Here is a 15,109-nt window from a genome sequence, read left to right as displayed (position 1 = left end):
GAGGTACAAGAATAAAAAGATTGACATATCCCATCTTCTTACCAGACCTATTGTTGTTAAAAAATTGGTATATGCGAAAGTATATCGAAAACAATTTGGCTCTTATTTCTATTATTTGGCGATTGCACCAAATCGGATATTCACTTCGAGAGTTATCGTGCGCAGCAGCCAGACAGACGGACGAATATCCCTAGATCGAATCCTAATGTACTGAAACGGGTTCGGTTTAAAGAGACCTAGGATCTAAAACCGTTATTTCGTTTGGCCGTTTCAAATGATACCCATATGTCTGAGAGCATAAAACATGTAACCCTAGTATAATTCATAACTAACAGCCCATGCTTTTATACCCTTCACCATGCTATGGAAGGTAATTAATTTTGTCATTTCCCTTGTAACTCCTTGAAATATTCATGTTAGACCCAGGAAAGTATATATATTCTTGATCAGCGTGAAATTCTAAGTCGATTTAGCTTGTTGTAATCACGCGATTTTTCGAACGAATTGAGATAGAAGGATAACATTTGGATATATATGCGTACTTTGTCAGTGGCAGGTTAAGTTTGTAAATGGGCAATGTCGGTAAAGGTTTTCGTATTCCATATAAATGCACCTTCCGACATTTGGTATTTTGGCGATTCAGAACACATTTTCTAACAGTAGTGTTTATAATTCAAGACTTAGAGTTTTGTAACGGGTTCTACCCCCTGTGGTAGAACATTGTCTATATAGGTCCTCGTTTTCTTATAACCTCACTATAACCGTTCATCCAGATATTCGGTATTTGGATGATTTAAGCCACATATCCAAACGGAATCGTTTGAATTTCGATACTTAGAGTTTGTAACAGGTTCCATCTCCTATGATGGAATTTTTTTAAAGAGGTCCACATTTTCTTATAAACCTCATACAATGTTACCTCCCAGTATTCTATATTTTTAATGTTTTTTTTTTTTTTTTTTAAATATGGTTCTTATATTTCATGAAATAAATGTATTTTTGAGCTTTTTTCCTTCCCTTTTCAACCAAATAAACTGACCACTCGTATGCTCTCTGGTTATATTTACGTCTCATAAAAAATACTCAATGTAGATCTACTTGTTGGTATAGTGCGCATATAGCTTTTCCTCCCTATTTTAAATATATGGTTTCGGTTTAAATTTCCGTATTATAGTCGGTCTAAATGAATTTCTAGCCAAATCAGATGCAACTTGACACTTTGTGTTCTCAGTAGTCGAGCCCAGATTTTTCCATTTTTACTTGGGAGCGAAACTTGTTCGCGAGCAGGATGGCTCGAAGAGCGGAAGTTTTTTTACGAAATCTACTCTTTTTGGTTTTGTTTTTGTCACCTATGTTTGAAAAATTGGAGTGGGAGGAGAATTGCTCAAAATAGAGCAGGAGATTTCTCTAAGACTGAAAATTAGTGTAAGGAAAGGGAAGGGAAGAAAAAACACATACATAGAAATATAACCACAAAAAACTAAAAGAGTGCTCGGCAACGATGATGCTACTCGATTTCGAACGAATTTTGCTCCCACTCAAAAACGAGGAAAATAGGCTTACTCATATTTGAGCAACATCGAAAAATTGAGTTCGCTCGATTTTTTTCAGCTCTCCGGAGCGCACTCGCTCGAAATTGAATGAGTTTCACTCTTTGTATAAATTTGAGGGAGTTTTTCGGGGACTTACTTAGTAGTTTAATTCCTGAAAAAAAATTAATGAAATTTGACTTTTCACATTTTAACGCAAAAATATTGAACTTAAATCCACCTTTTGAGTAGCTCCCCCCTCCTCCTAACAACGATTTTCATTTTGATTTTTAAGGCTTTGGCCTCTATTTTTTATCTTTTATATATGTATTAATTACCTTAACAAATCATGTACTATATATAGCAGCCATATAACGAAACTTCCAAATTTTGAGATTGCCGGTTTGGCCATGAGACAAATTTTCACATGATGGAGGGTATTGAATTGAACTTGATGTCAGGCAAAAGTAACCCAGATATAGGGTATTAAAACTGTATTAGCTGATACCTTAAGTAATGATCTATAATTTATTTCCTTCTCTAACTTAGCAAGACTGTTAAATATTTCGATTCTGAGGCTAGTATACTCCTTCACGCAGAATACTTTTAACATACATAGCAAAAGAAGCCTTTATTTCTCGATGTGTGTTATTAATTTAACATTATTTCGTCTATGAATTATTTAAAATAAAATGAAGAATAGCAAACTTCACTTTCATATCATCAATCGTTCAACACGGTTTGTAAATAAATACGAAACCAGCAAACAATAATTCATTTACAGTAATACCCGCATATTTACCTCACCATAATCACACATAGGGCAGGGGCAGGCATCAACAGCAATGCCTATCGACAGAGCAACAGGCAGACAGACAACCACCTAACTTCTGTCTTGCGTCTATGGTCTGACTTTTGTAATTGAAAAAATTGAAAAGCGATCTTAATGAACCCTCCATAAGCGAAAAGCAACAACTCGACCACCATATATACATATATATGTGTGTGTATGTATTTTGGTATGTTATTTGTAGGCAATCTGAATCTATTCGCTTAAAAAAATTAAGTTATGAACACTTTATTGAAGCCATTGCTGCTATATCGACCACAATCATGAGTAAACAATTAGAGGCAGAGATAATGGAATTTTGCCCTCAAGGCTTATTTATCTTCATTATTTCTTCTTTGGTCTCGTTGTGTATGTTTTTCACCAACCTGTCTTTTGTTGAGTTTTTTCTTCACTTTTTTAAAAGATTTCGGCACCAAAGTATTTAAAAGGGGTAATTTGATTCTTTTTAATAACAGAAAGTTTTACACAAAAAAAAAAAAAAATAATTTTTTGAATCTTTAGAAAATACATTAAACCTTAAGCCACCAGAGGGTGTCCTCAAAATATTATTATACCGTGGACTAAGCAGATTGGTTAAAATCCAGTCGCTCATTTAATTGCTTTGTCCGGATTTTTTATGACATTATTGATGTCTCTCGAGGGCAGCTGAATGCTTTCGTATGCATCCACACTTATATATATTATACTCTGATATAAATATTACAGCGTATAAGATATGTAATAGTTTTTCGAAAATGTTGAAATATGAGTGTTATACCAGATGTAGCGGATCGAAGTGTTCCACTTCATCTAATACTGAAAAGAATATTGCGATATCTAAAATTTAAAGAAAATCAGAGATCTATTACAAATTTTATAAAATGTTTGTTAATCAAAAAGTTAACCTTTTGTGGGGGAGGTTCGAGAAGAAACCGGTAAATTCCATAATCACAACAGATCTCTGGTTGAGAGAAATAATTAGATATGCCATGATTGAAAGGAATCGCTGACCTGTTTCGGGAGGTACCAGAAGGGCTAGACCGATAGCTACAATCTTCTCACCAGATCTTGTATAAAAATATTACGATGCGTGAAATTTAAATAGAATCTGAAACTTATTTCACATTTTATAAGCATTTTGGTTATTCAAAAATTGTATCACTTTTGTGGGGAGGTGCCAGAAGAAATTATCCGATTTATCGCATATTCACACTAGATCTTGTGTTATCAAAAATTTTGGGATGTGAAAATTTTGAAGAGAATCTGATGCTTATCTCGCATTTATGAGAGTCCTAATTATTCAAAATTTTGACCCGTTGTGGGAGAGGTAACAGAAGAATTGATCCGATAAATTAAAAATTAAATTAATTAAAAAATAAGTAAGAAATTTGAAAAGAATCTCATGCCTATTTCACAATTTATAAGAGATATAATTACAGACCACATTATTTGATGCAGAGCTTTCAAAGTTGACACAATAGTTTGTGTTGTGTCTAGGATGGTTGGTATTGGAAATAGGATATACGGGTCCACGTTTTGGTATAGCCCCCCATATAACGGTAACTTCCGATAATGACACATACAACCGTATCATCGTATATTCGGTAGTTTGATGATTTAAGCCACATATTCTAGCGAAGCATTGCAAAAGCTACAAATAATTCCAGGAAAAGTCACAGTTTGGTGTGGTTTATGGTCATCATATTTTTTTTGTCCAAAAAGCAAGAGCTTTATTTACGTTCCACACAGCACAATGGACTTATTGAGATGCATGATCGGTTAACCTTTTATTTCACGGGCCAATTAGCAGCCTAGTTCGTACGATTCAGACTATTTTTATGGGGTCATGTTAACCTTTAACTAACGAGTTGGTGGTCAAATTTACCTTCCCTTCACATTTTCTGAAATTTTCTCTTCTATCACGATGAATAAAAGTTTTGTTTAAATAAAAAAAATATTTTTTTATTTATTGTAATTTAAAGTATTCAAGCTTATACATATACTACAAAAATTTTGTAAAATCTAGAGGGGTAGAATTTACCACCACGTCATAAAATATGTCACCTTACCACTTAAAGGCCGAAAAGTTGGAAAGAGTGTACCAAAATTGGACTAAGCGGATAGACCGTTAGGGCACAGTCGTGGTCAACATTTGCATCTAAGGTAATAACAATAAAAGGTATAGACATTTTTCTGTTATATAGGGGACTTCAAACTTTGAAACTTCTCCGTTGACAAATGTAATTAAAGTATCAGAATGACGATTTTCGGAAAGTAGCATTATATGGGGTATATTTCACAACTTGGACCTATTTGCATAGTTTGTTATATTATTGTTATTGGCTACAGAGGGTATATATCATGATGATGCCTCGGGCATTTGGAGTCAATCTAAGGGTTCCGTCGGTCTGGCTAATGAGTCAATATTTGTATAAATATATTTCTCATAAAATACGAAATGAGCATCTGAATCATTCTAAATTTCGCATATTTTAATATTTCTATAACACAAGATCTGTTGTGAAGATAGTAGATATCGGCTCTGTCTTCTGGTACCTCCCCCCACAAAGGGTCAAAAGTTTAAATGTCTGTATCTATCATAACTTGCGAAACATTTCAGCGATTCTATTCAAACTTTTTTAAAAAGCTGACGTATACTGAGGGTATACATCTGTCGGCAAAACCGACAGATACTTTTTAAATCGTTTTTTATTCAAAACAATACATATCCCTATCCAATCTCTGGAACTGTGTACATGTGTTGATATGACATGACTGTCATAAGAAAAAATTGTGGTCAGTAGTGGAATTCTATAATTCATTTTTTGAGTTACCGACAAACATCGTTAAAATTAAAATGCTTATAATTTCGGTAATTAACGAAATTTATCCGCCAAAGTAAAGTAGACGCTAAGCGCTTCGCCGGGAATGGGCCAAAATACCGCAGAGCAACATTCGTACAGCGTGTGACGGTTTCATTGGTTTGAAGACCATAATTCGTGCCAAAGGTGGCTAATTCGAACAAATCTAAACTTATTCTAAAATTTGATGCTATTTCCGACCTTTTCTGCTTTCATTCAATAAAATTTAAAAAAAAAAATAATAAAAAATGGCGTTTGAATTTGTTGCTGTTTTTTATCTCACCCTGTAATACATTGGTGGGACCCAAGTTTAAAAGCATATCCCCATTTTAAATTAATGACCCCAAATGTAATTTACAACACTTCTAACCACATCATTTCCTACACATACAATACAACTGACATGAATCCATAAAGTTCTAGCAATAAATTACGAACAAGTATTCAAGTTGATTTTGTAATATTTTGAATCCATGTCTAACAACTATACTCTTTTATCGCCTTGTTGTTTTTACAAAAACACTCTATTTTTAACGGTAATTTTATGTTTACGGAATATAAACAATTACCAAAAACTTGTTTCATTTTAGTCACGTTTTTGGTATCTTTAAACTCATTCCGATCTCACTTCAAACGCTTAAATAGCTTGCACTCTGTCCTTCAACCGAATTTCGTTTCGGTGTGTTAAAACTGGAAATGTTTCTTTGGGTGGTAATTAGCTTGAAATGTGTAAACATTTCACACCAAGTGTCAAAATTAAATATCAAACCCTGTCATTTGAAGCCAAGATAAGAGTTCTTCGTAATTGTAATCGAGAGCCAAGAGAAACTTACAAATAAAAATTGGGTCAATTAAGTTACGTTGTTGAACTAAAAACAAAGTAATGATCTTCTCTGTAGGAAAAGGACAAATGTTAGGCGAAGCCGACTAAATCATACCTACTATATTTATATATCATTCCTACCTTTATATATCATACCTACTATATTTATTCTATTTTAATTTTAAAACAATTAAAATTTAGCGAATTTCAAATAAAAATATGTTAAACTTTTCTTGCACAAAAACAAATCTCCGGTAACTCAAAACATGAGGTCGGCCAATAAGCCCATCTGACAACAAAGTTTGCTGTCACAAACATAATTGTGATTTGAAATTCAAAGAAAGTCAAGACAAGAATTTGCAATTCTTAGTAAATTAACCGTCAAAATTTCTTTCTTGAATCGCTGTCTTGCAGATCTTTTGATTAGCGGACGACATTCATTAAAAATTTTCAACAATTGTCACAAATTTTGGGTTAACCAGACAATATGATTGTTATTATATTGTTTTAAAGCGATTAGAATTTAAATTGGATGGAACGAATATGTGGGAGTTATACGTGAATGGTAAGTATATAAGGCTATTTTTTAAATGGCTATCAGTGATATAATATTTTTAAGGGCCTTAAAAATGTCAACGTGGTTTTTGATGAATATTTTTTAATACCATAAGGGCTATAATTAATGTCGGAACCTACACTGCGGATTTTAAATAATAGGTGTGTCTGGCTTCCCTGAACCTCCTTTGTTGGCTCGCTTGATGGTTAAAATTGTTGACCAAAATATTTTTATCTGCAAAATTGCCGAAGACACTATGTACCAAATTCGAATTCCGAGGAATCTTTTATCTTTTTATTTACCTTTCGATGTAAGCTTTCAAAACGTCGAAATACGTGTCTTCTTTTCTAGCCCTACTTTTATAATATACTGGATTTTCTCCGTAATTATTAAAAAACTAGCAAATGCCAGTACTTCGCATGCAGAAAAAGGAATTTATATTAAATAACTTTATGCGTGATTTTTACCCCAAATATATAGTATGTAATTAAAGGCCACTATTTCTTAATTTGAAGTTATAAATTAAACCATTAAAATGGTTTATTTACCCTACATATGATACGTTATTTCATGTAGCACTTGCTATGTTATATTATCGGATTTTAATTCACCTCCTTATCTAAACGCTAAATAGTCACAGAGATCCAAAACCAATATTCACAACTCTAGTTCTTTTCATAAGCTATATATACACATTACATTAGGATTTTCAAAATCCTAATATCCTAATCCTAATACCAAAATGTTTATCCCCACCACGTTTCGCCTGAGCCTTTATGAATCAGTTAGTCAGCCAATCACTTATTTTTTCGTGGTTATATCTATATGTAGATTTAGTATCATTTAGTATATACTCTAATCCTACACTTAAACTGTAATCCTAATTGCAAATTTCATGATTGCAATCCAACACTCCAAATTTGCAAAGCTACCTCCATACCTCAATCATATAATGCCAATGAAATCTTATTTCCAAATTTCAGAATTCCGGCCCTATCCGTTCACCCAAATACAAGTTGTTACAAATTTAGTATCATGTAGTACACATAAGTATGAATTTCCAAAACTTTCTATACAACCTATCCAACCCTCTAACAAATTTTAGGATTCCAACTCTGTCGATTAAAACTGTACCAAATCTAGTACTTTTTAGTACATATAAGTAAAAATTTCCAAAACTACTTCCATATCCCAATCCTTCACTCCGACAGTTATCTTATTTCCAAACTTCAGGATACCAGCTCTATTGGTTAACTGAAATCCATATTCTTCCAAATTTAGTCTATTCAGAACACATAGGTATAAATTTCCATAACTACCTTCATAATACAATGCAATAGAAATCTTATTTCCAAAATTTCTGGATTCCAAATCTATCGGTTCTCCCAAAATTAAAATTGTACCAAATTTAATACCATTTAGGACACATAACTACGAATTTCCAAAATTTCCTACATACTCCAATCCAGCAATACAACAGTTATAATTTTTCCAAATTTCTGGATTCCAACTCAATCGGCTCTGCCAAATTTTAAATTGTACCAATTTTAGTACCATTCAGTACACATAAGTACGAAATTCCAAAACTACTTACATAACTCAGTCCTACAGTGCTATAATAATCTTATTTTCAAATGTCAGCATTCCAGCTCTATCGGTTCATCCAAATCGAAATTGTATCAAATTCAGTACCATTTAGTACTTTTCGTGCACATAAGTACAAACTTTGAAAACTTACTCCATATCTCAATTCCACACTCTGCCAGTAATGTCAGTCATTTCAAATTTCTGGATTCCAGCTCACCCCATTCCATCAAATTCAAATTGTACAAAATTTAGTACCTTTTAGTACTTTTCGTATACATGAGTACACACTTCCAAAACTACCGAACTCCTCAACCTTGATTCCCACATCACATGATATGAAATTGTACCAAATGTAGTACATTTTAGTACTTTTCGCACCCTTGTAGTGCGAATTTCAAAAAAAAAAACGCGTTGGTACATCTACTAACACTCCATCATCAGTGACCCTCATTCCAATTTTGAGTGTTCTAACTCTACTGCTTCCTCAAATGCAAAGAGTACCCCTTCTAGTACGAGTTTCTGACACCTTCGACAAAGAGTGAACCTCACTCAAAATTTCTAGATTCTATATTCAGCCGCTTCGTCTGGGCGTTGGTGAATCGTTAAGTCAGTCAATCAATTTCTTTTATTTATATAGATTTAATAGATTTGTATTTTAAGAACACTTTTTCAAGGGCATTCAATATTAAAATAGTGGATTTTTTAAAAAAATGTTTGTAATTAAAAAAAATAATAGTGGAATTTATGATAATAAATTTAATGACGGATCTTAATTTGATCCGATTTTAAAGAGAACAAGTTAAAAAGCAGTTAGTTCGGCCGGGCCGAACTTTGAATACCCCCCACGATTTGGAACGAATTTAGAAAAATTTCAAAAAATAAAATCCGTTAAAAATTCTTTTAAAATCTTAAAAATACCGAATATAGCCGTCATATTGGGGTCTATACGACATGGACCTACATAGGCTTTGTTTGTCATAAGCCATTCCCATATTCAAATTCGAAACTTGAAATAAACCGTCAATAATGTAGCTAAAATTATCAAAATACCGTATATAGGGAGGTATCGTTATATCGGAGCTATACGAAGACCTAGACCTGCATAGACAATTTTCTGTCATTACATTATTTTCACAAAATTTTCTGTCGTAGTCTGTAGTATTCATTTCGAACTTTAAATACCAAATTTGAAACAATTGACAATAAAAGTTTTTTAGAACCATCAGTATTTTATCCGGGAATGTTAGCTGTTTGAACAACTTATATTTTTATAGGGTTAACACTGGCCAATCATCGCATAATTTCAGTTTATTTTCCATGCTTTTCAAAGAACTTCCCTGCCTATTCCCGTTTTTATTTTTTAATTCATATTCCTATACAAGTTCATGAGTTAATATGTATGCATATAAATATACTAGCTGGCCCGGTCCGCGTTGCCGGCCCGTAGTTTTTGTTTATTATGCATATTTTTTAAAAGCATAATTATTCACAGATGTGACTGATAGAAGTGTTCGCGTACTGGTCGATTAAAAGTGTTTTAAAATATCTGTACCCATTTATAACCGTGTGCTTCAAATGTGTGGATGTGCTAACAAATCTATTAAAAAGTATATATGAATCTTATCCCCATGTAAGGGATCAAATTAATTTTTAGTATTGTAAAAATCGTAGCAAAATTTTACAGTCAAATGAGAAGTAATTTGGAATTTACTGTATTTTGTACACCTCATAATTGAGGGCTGAATGATTTAAGAATAGGCAAAGTTAATTACTTTTTTAAACCCATTAGCACCTTAGATTGTGCATTAGAGTCCTCATAAGTCCCCCTAACCATGTCGGTCTGTTTGTCCGCCAAAAGGTGGACTTGAGGGTATACTATTGCATTGAGAAAATTCTAAAATTTGTGAATATGTTGACATTTTTGTGTAAGATTTTCACCCCCCGAATACACATTTTTAGCCAAATCCTTTGAAATATGGTAAAATCAGGAGGTACCTTTATATGGGCACTACTCCGAAACATCGACCTACTTTGAAAACTTTCTTCTACCCCTTATAATCCAATATGACAAATAGAGGCCAAATCAAAAATATAGGTATTTTACACCCATTACCGTAAGATGGGAAATAATTTTATTTTCCATTTAAATTGTAAATTGGAGACCCCATAAAGTCCATATTTTTCATCATAGTATAATTCAATGTCCATTCAACAAATATTCGGTCCCGTACTACTTTCTTATATTTGTAATTTGTTCATGTTTCCACAATTTATTTCATATAGATGTACATTCCAAATCTACGTTCCCAACCAATATTCTCTTGGGGGTTACAAATTCAATAGAATACAAAATTTTCCTTTCTGACCACACATTAGTTGTGAAAGTGGACTTGGGGATACTCCAATGTGGAGACTTTACTTAAATAATTCCTATGTGGCAATTATCTGTATGATGGTTCCCTTCCCCAGGGTAGCATAACAAAAATTTTTAGCCAAATCAATTGATGAATGTGTTCAAGACCAATATGGGCCCTACTCTGAAAATTTCAAATTTTATGCGAAGAGGTTCTGTACCCCCTTAGACACAAAGATGCCAAATAAGGGCCAAAAAATAAAAAGGGACTAAGACCCCAAAAATAGCTTGAATCATACGATGGTTATATAAATATAAAATCGGGTTGTACCCTTATCCGTGAGTTATGATCTATATCATGACCTGCAAAAGCGATTTAAGGTATCTTGAATGTTTGGGAAGAATTTCTGAGAGGATAGAAATCCTTTTCTTAATAAAAGTCCCAATCGCTCTACTATTTTGCACCTTTTATATTTGGTATTTTCCTGATGGATTATTGGACGGATTATTGTCACATAAAAAAGGTATGTTCACGCTTTGAGATGAGGCCCATTAGGCTTTTTTGGTCATTTTTGATTATTTAAATGTGTTCGCATCTTCCAGCTGAACCACGATATAGGCCCTGGAGTTGAAAGGTAGATGTCAGTTAACATCCTATTACGCACTTATTTAATTTTTTTGTTGAAAAATTGTATATAGTGAAAAATTATTCTTTATTTTGTTCACAAAAAATCAACTGAATTCAATATGATAATACAAATTGAAAAAAAAATTGACAAAAAAAGAATAACAAATTGTAAAAATCTTCAACTTGTTACCTGATTTTTTACAGCAAATGTTTAAAGATCCTTACAAAGTTTGTCAATATTTTAAAATCGATTCCATTTCATTTTAAAAATCGATTCCATTGAAAAAAAAATTTTTTTTCGATTTTTTCCCGATTTCAGAATTTGTGCAATGAGATCTCTTTTTCGTGAGTTTTTGGCGATTTTGAAAAAGTAATTATCTTTTAACTTTGGTGTGACCGCGTTTAATTATTTCGATATCCTCTATTCCGTTTCGCCACCGCATAATTCGGTACTACACTTCCATGTAACCCGCCATCAATTTCAGTTCTCAAGAAATCAAGTCAATTAAATAAATTGGTATTAATATTCGAATTCAAAAATAAAATATAAAAAACACTACAAATGTACATTAGAAAAAAGTAAGTCAAAATGGAAAAAAATCATGCAAAATAAAACATTACTATTGTACAATTCAAAAGTCAAAATGAAAATGTTAATATATCACATTTTTACGCGATTTTTTTTTGGATATTATCCTTTTCGGAAAAGAGACAATTCCGAATTTGTTTGAATCGTTAAAATCTGTCCAGCGGTTCTTAAGTTATAAGCGTAGTAACTAACACAACTTCCTTTTATATATATAGATATGAATGTTTTGTGGAAACAAATAAATTGCTTATTTTTATCCTCTATTCTTTTGAAAAAATAATCTATTGAACTCTGCCAGTCAAAAGGGGTGATTGGAGTGTCCACAACAATTGTGACGTAGTACAAATTCAGATGGCGCATGACACAGACCCGACCGGCTGGTTGGCTAATGGAATTTTAATATCCTTCTTTTCTACTCAATAGAATTGAAATAGTATCGATTTCAATTATTATTACTTACCAGTGGCCAGGCCCCTGCCGGATAGATTCAATGCCCCCGTTTTCCAAGCTAATTTCAATAGCTTGTCGGAAACGGCGGTATTGTCTTCAGATTTTTCACGTTTATGGAATACCGGGTTAAGATTCCTTAGTGTGGGTCGTTGAGAATGGCGGCGCATGGTTGTGGTGGTGCTGGGGTGACTTGTGGCGTCAACGACACTTACGATGAGTCAAGGATTCAAAGAGAGGGGATATGTGAGATATTTTTGTGGGGCAGAAATAATATGTCGTTTTTTTTTTTGTTTTGTTTTATTGACCTTGATTACTTAATTTTCTTTTTTATTTAAATTCACTTTTCTCTGTAGAGACGACACAAACAAACACAACACACAAAGAATGCTAAATACTTTGCAATTAAAGTGTAATTTTTATTGATGTCACGCTTGGTTGGTTGCTGGATTGCCTTTGCCCGGGCGGCATTTCACGTTGCCAATGGTCACAGAGAGTGCAAAAAAAAAAAAAAAAAACAACAACACGGCCGAAATATATTAATGCATACAAAATTTAAACTTTTTTAGCAATTTTCAAATTGAAAAACAACAAATTTCAAGTTTTCATAAGAATCGGAAAACAACAACAGTAGCACACCTTATCTGATTAATATTGAAAAAATAACAATTTCACATCTCTTTTTAAACTAAAAATAAATATACCAAATTATTATGCCCTCATAATTTTATCTGCAACCCGGCCTCTCCACAATCTTCTTCATACACACATACTCTCTGCACTATGATGAGTTCCGTCACGGATACATTTGGGGGCCCAAAAGAAGAGTCCAATCACAAACAACCCCACCAAATAAAAATATTAAAATAAAAAGCGAAATTCCATACACTCAAACAAACGAGACGACGAAGTCCGCAATGCGTTTAATTTTTGTTTTTGTTGCTGAATTTTGAATTCCACTTGAATTTTGCTGCGACCCGCTGCCGATCCGTTAGGGCTTCGTTAAAATTACAAACTAAACTAAACTAGTAAACTAATTTTTGTTGTTATTATTTTTTTTCTCCGTTTGTTGTTATCTCACATTTCGTAAATTTACAATTTTGTTTTACTTGTTTGCTTCCACCTCAATTCGTTGTTGTTTCTCGAGTGTGGCTATTATTTGACAGTTGTATTCGACAGATACACATGTGTGCCTTGGGGGAGAAGTATTAGGGAAATTGAGTGGCGAATGAATGAATTTATCTCTCTGTTTTTGTTGCTCTTTCTTTCACAAAAAAGAGGTTGCCATATCGCAAACGAGCGCCATCTTCATGTGAGACGTTGAAAATATACACAAATTGGTATGGTTGTTGATATAGATAAAAACGCAGTGCATACACAAGTCAACCAACATTTGACACCAGATTTTTTTTACATATTTTTTTAAGGACGATTAAAAAAGAAGACGGAAAGAGACATATTTTGGAAAAACTGCAGATTTTAAGAATGTTTTTGAATAGCATACCACATACATAATGGTGGATTTTTCAAATAAGTTTTTAGAAAAAAAAGCAATTAACAATTGTAAGTGTAACAGTAATATTTTATTTTTAACACTTTTTGAATTCGGATTATTTCTTCCAAATGGTCAGACCAATTGCATTAAGATTTTTTGAAAGCATTTATATGAGATTTAAAAAGTTAAAGAATGACCGTCTAAAAAATAAGCGTGGATTTTTGTAATTTTTAGAACGAAAGTCAAAGCAATCATAACACTGCCACAAAAAAAAAACTTCCTATAAACGGAATCGTAGCAAGTTAAAATATTGCACAAAATCGCAATAAGTTTTTTAATATATATGGATTTCTGGTGTTTATGTAAGATTTAGATTCTTGACCTCTACTAGGGCCAATAGTAGAATTTCATGACAAATAATTTTGTAGAATATTTTGACTTGCTGCGAATCCGTTTAAAGGACTACTTGCTTGTTAAAAATTTCGACAAAAATATACCTTGTTTTTTATTTGCAATATTGCAGAAGGCATTATATATAACAATATAGGAATACAAGGAATCCTAATGCGAACATTTCAAAAAGTTTCGAAGAGGTTGGAACTTGCTCTCTCTATTTTGGTTACTTTTCGATGTAAACTTACAAAATGCCGATACACGTGTCTTCTTTTTTAAGCTCTACTTTCATAAAGTGCTTGATAATAATTTTTGATTTATGTGTGGGGTAAAATTTGATTTTTATACCCTACAACACTATGTGTTGGGGGTATTATAAGTTTGATTGGGCCAAAAATTATGTAACACCACGAAATATTGGTTTCCCATATAGGAAAGTATATATGGATCATCCTAGCTCGCCGAGCTGAGTCGATCTAGCTATGTATGTCCGTCCGTCCGTCTGTCCGTCTGTCCGTCTGTCCATGTTAATTTGTAATCACTCTACAGGTCGCAATTATGGCCCGATCTTCACGAAATTTGGAATGGAGGTCGGGGTTGGGCCAGAATAGAACCCTATTTCTTTTTGAGATGATCGCCAAATGTTTAGGGGTTGAAATGGACCAAATACTGAAAAAATGTCGGATTTTGCAGTAGCTATACAGGTCGCAATTATAGACCAATCGACGCGGAATTTCGCATGTAGCTAGAGTTTAGGACGGGGAAGAAGCCTACCAATTTGGGTGGTCATCGGATAATATTTAGCGGGTAAAATAGACCATATATTTTGTGTTGAAAAAATTCAAAATTTTTCATTAAACCGCGAATATTTTAAATCCCAGCGAAATCCCAAAGCCATGACAAGGTTACTTCTGACCTTTACATTGATGTTAACATCCAACAAATCGGATATATAGCAAAATATGTGCGATATATATGTCTATCAAAGAAGATATGCTTGGAAAATCTCTCATATGTCG

The 15,109-nt window shown here is 33.1% G+C and overlaps 1 protein-coding gene across 2 annotated transcripts in view; it reads right to left on the bottom strand.

The window, feature by feature from the left end:
* LOC101890605 (leucine-rich repeat-containing protein 40) overlaps positions 1 to 13,344 on the bottom strand; it is a 31,562-nt gene extending 18,218 nt beyond the window's left edge. Inside the window, exons 1-2 of one of the 2 annotated variants that reach the window (XM_059127007.1) lie at positions 13,090 to 13,344; positions 12,216 to 12,552 (exon numbers count right to left, since the gene is read on the bottom strand). In XM_059127007.1, the coding sequence (XP_058982990.1) occupies positions 12,216 to 12,372 (157 nt within the window). In that variant the 5' untranslated portion in view covers positions 12,373 to 12,552; positions 13,090 to 13,344. Of the gene's footprint in view, positions 1 to 12,215 lie in introns of both variants that reach the window. The other variant, XM_005186408.4, reaches the window with a different exon arrangement.
* Between the last annotated feature and the right edge of the window lie 1,765 nt (positions 13,345 to 15,109).

The sequence above is a fragment of the Musca domestica genome, unplaced genomic scaffold (assembly GCF_030504385.1).
Source record: "Musca domestica strain aabys unplaced genomic scaffold, Musca_domestica.polishedcontigs.V.1.1 42, whole genome shotgun sequence".
Classification (NCBI taxonomy): Eukaryota; Metazoa; Arthropoda; class Insecta; order Diptera; family Muscidae; genus Musca; species Musca domestica.
Note: the sequence above shows the minus strand (reverse complement) of the source record. Positions and strands in the feature narration are given on the sequence as shown.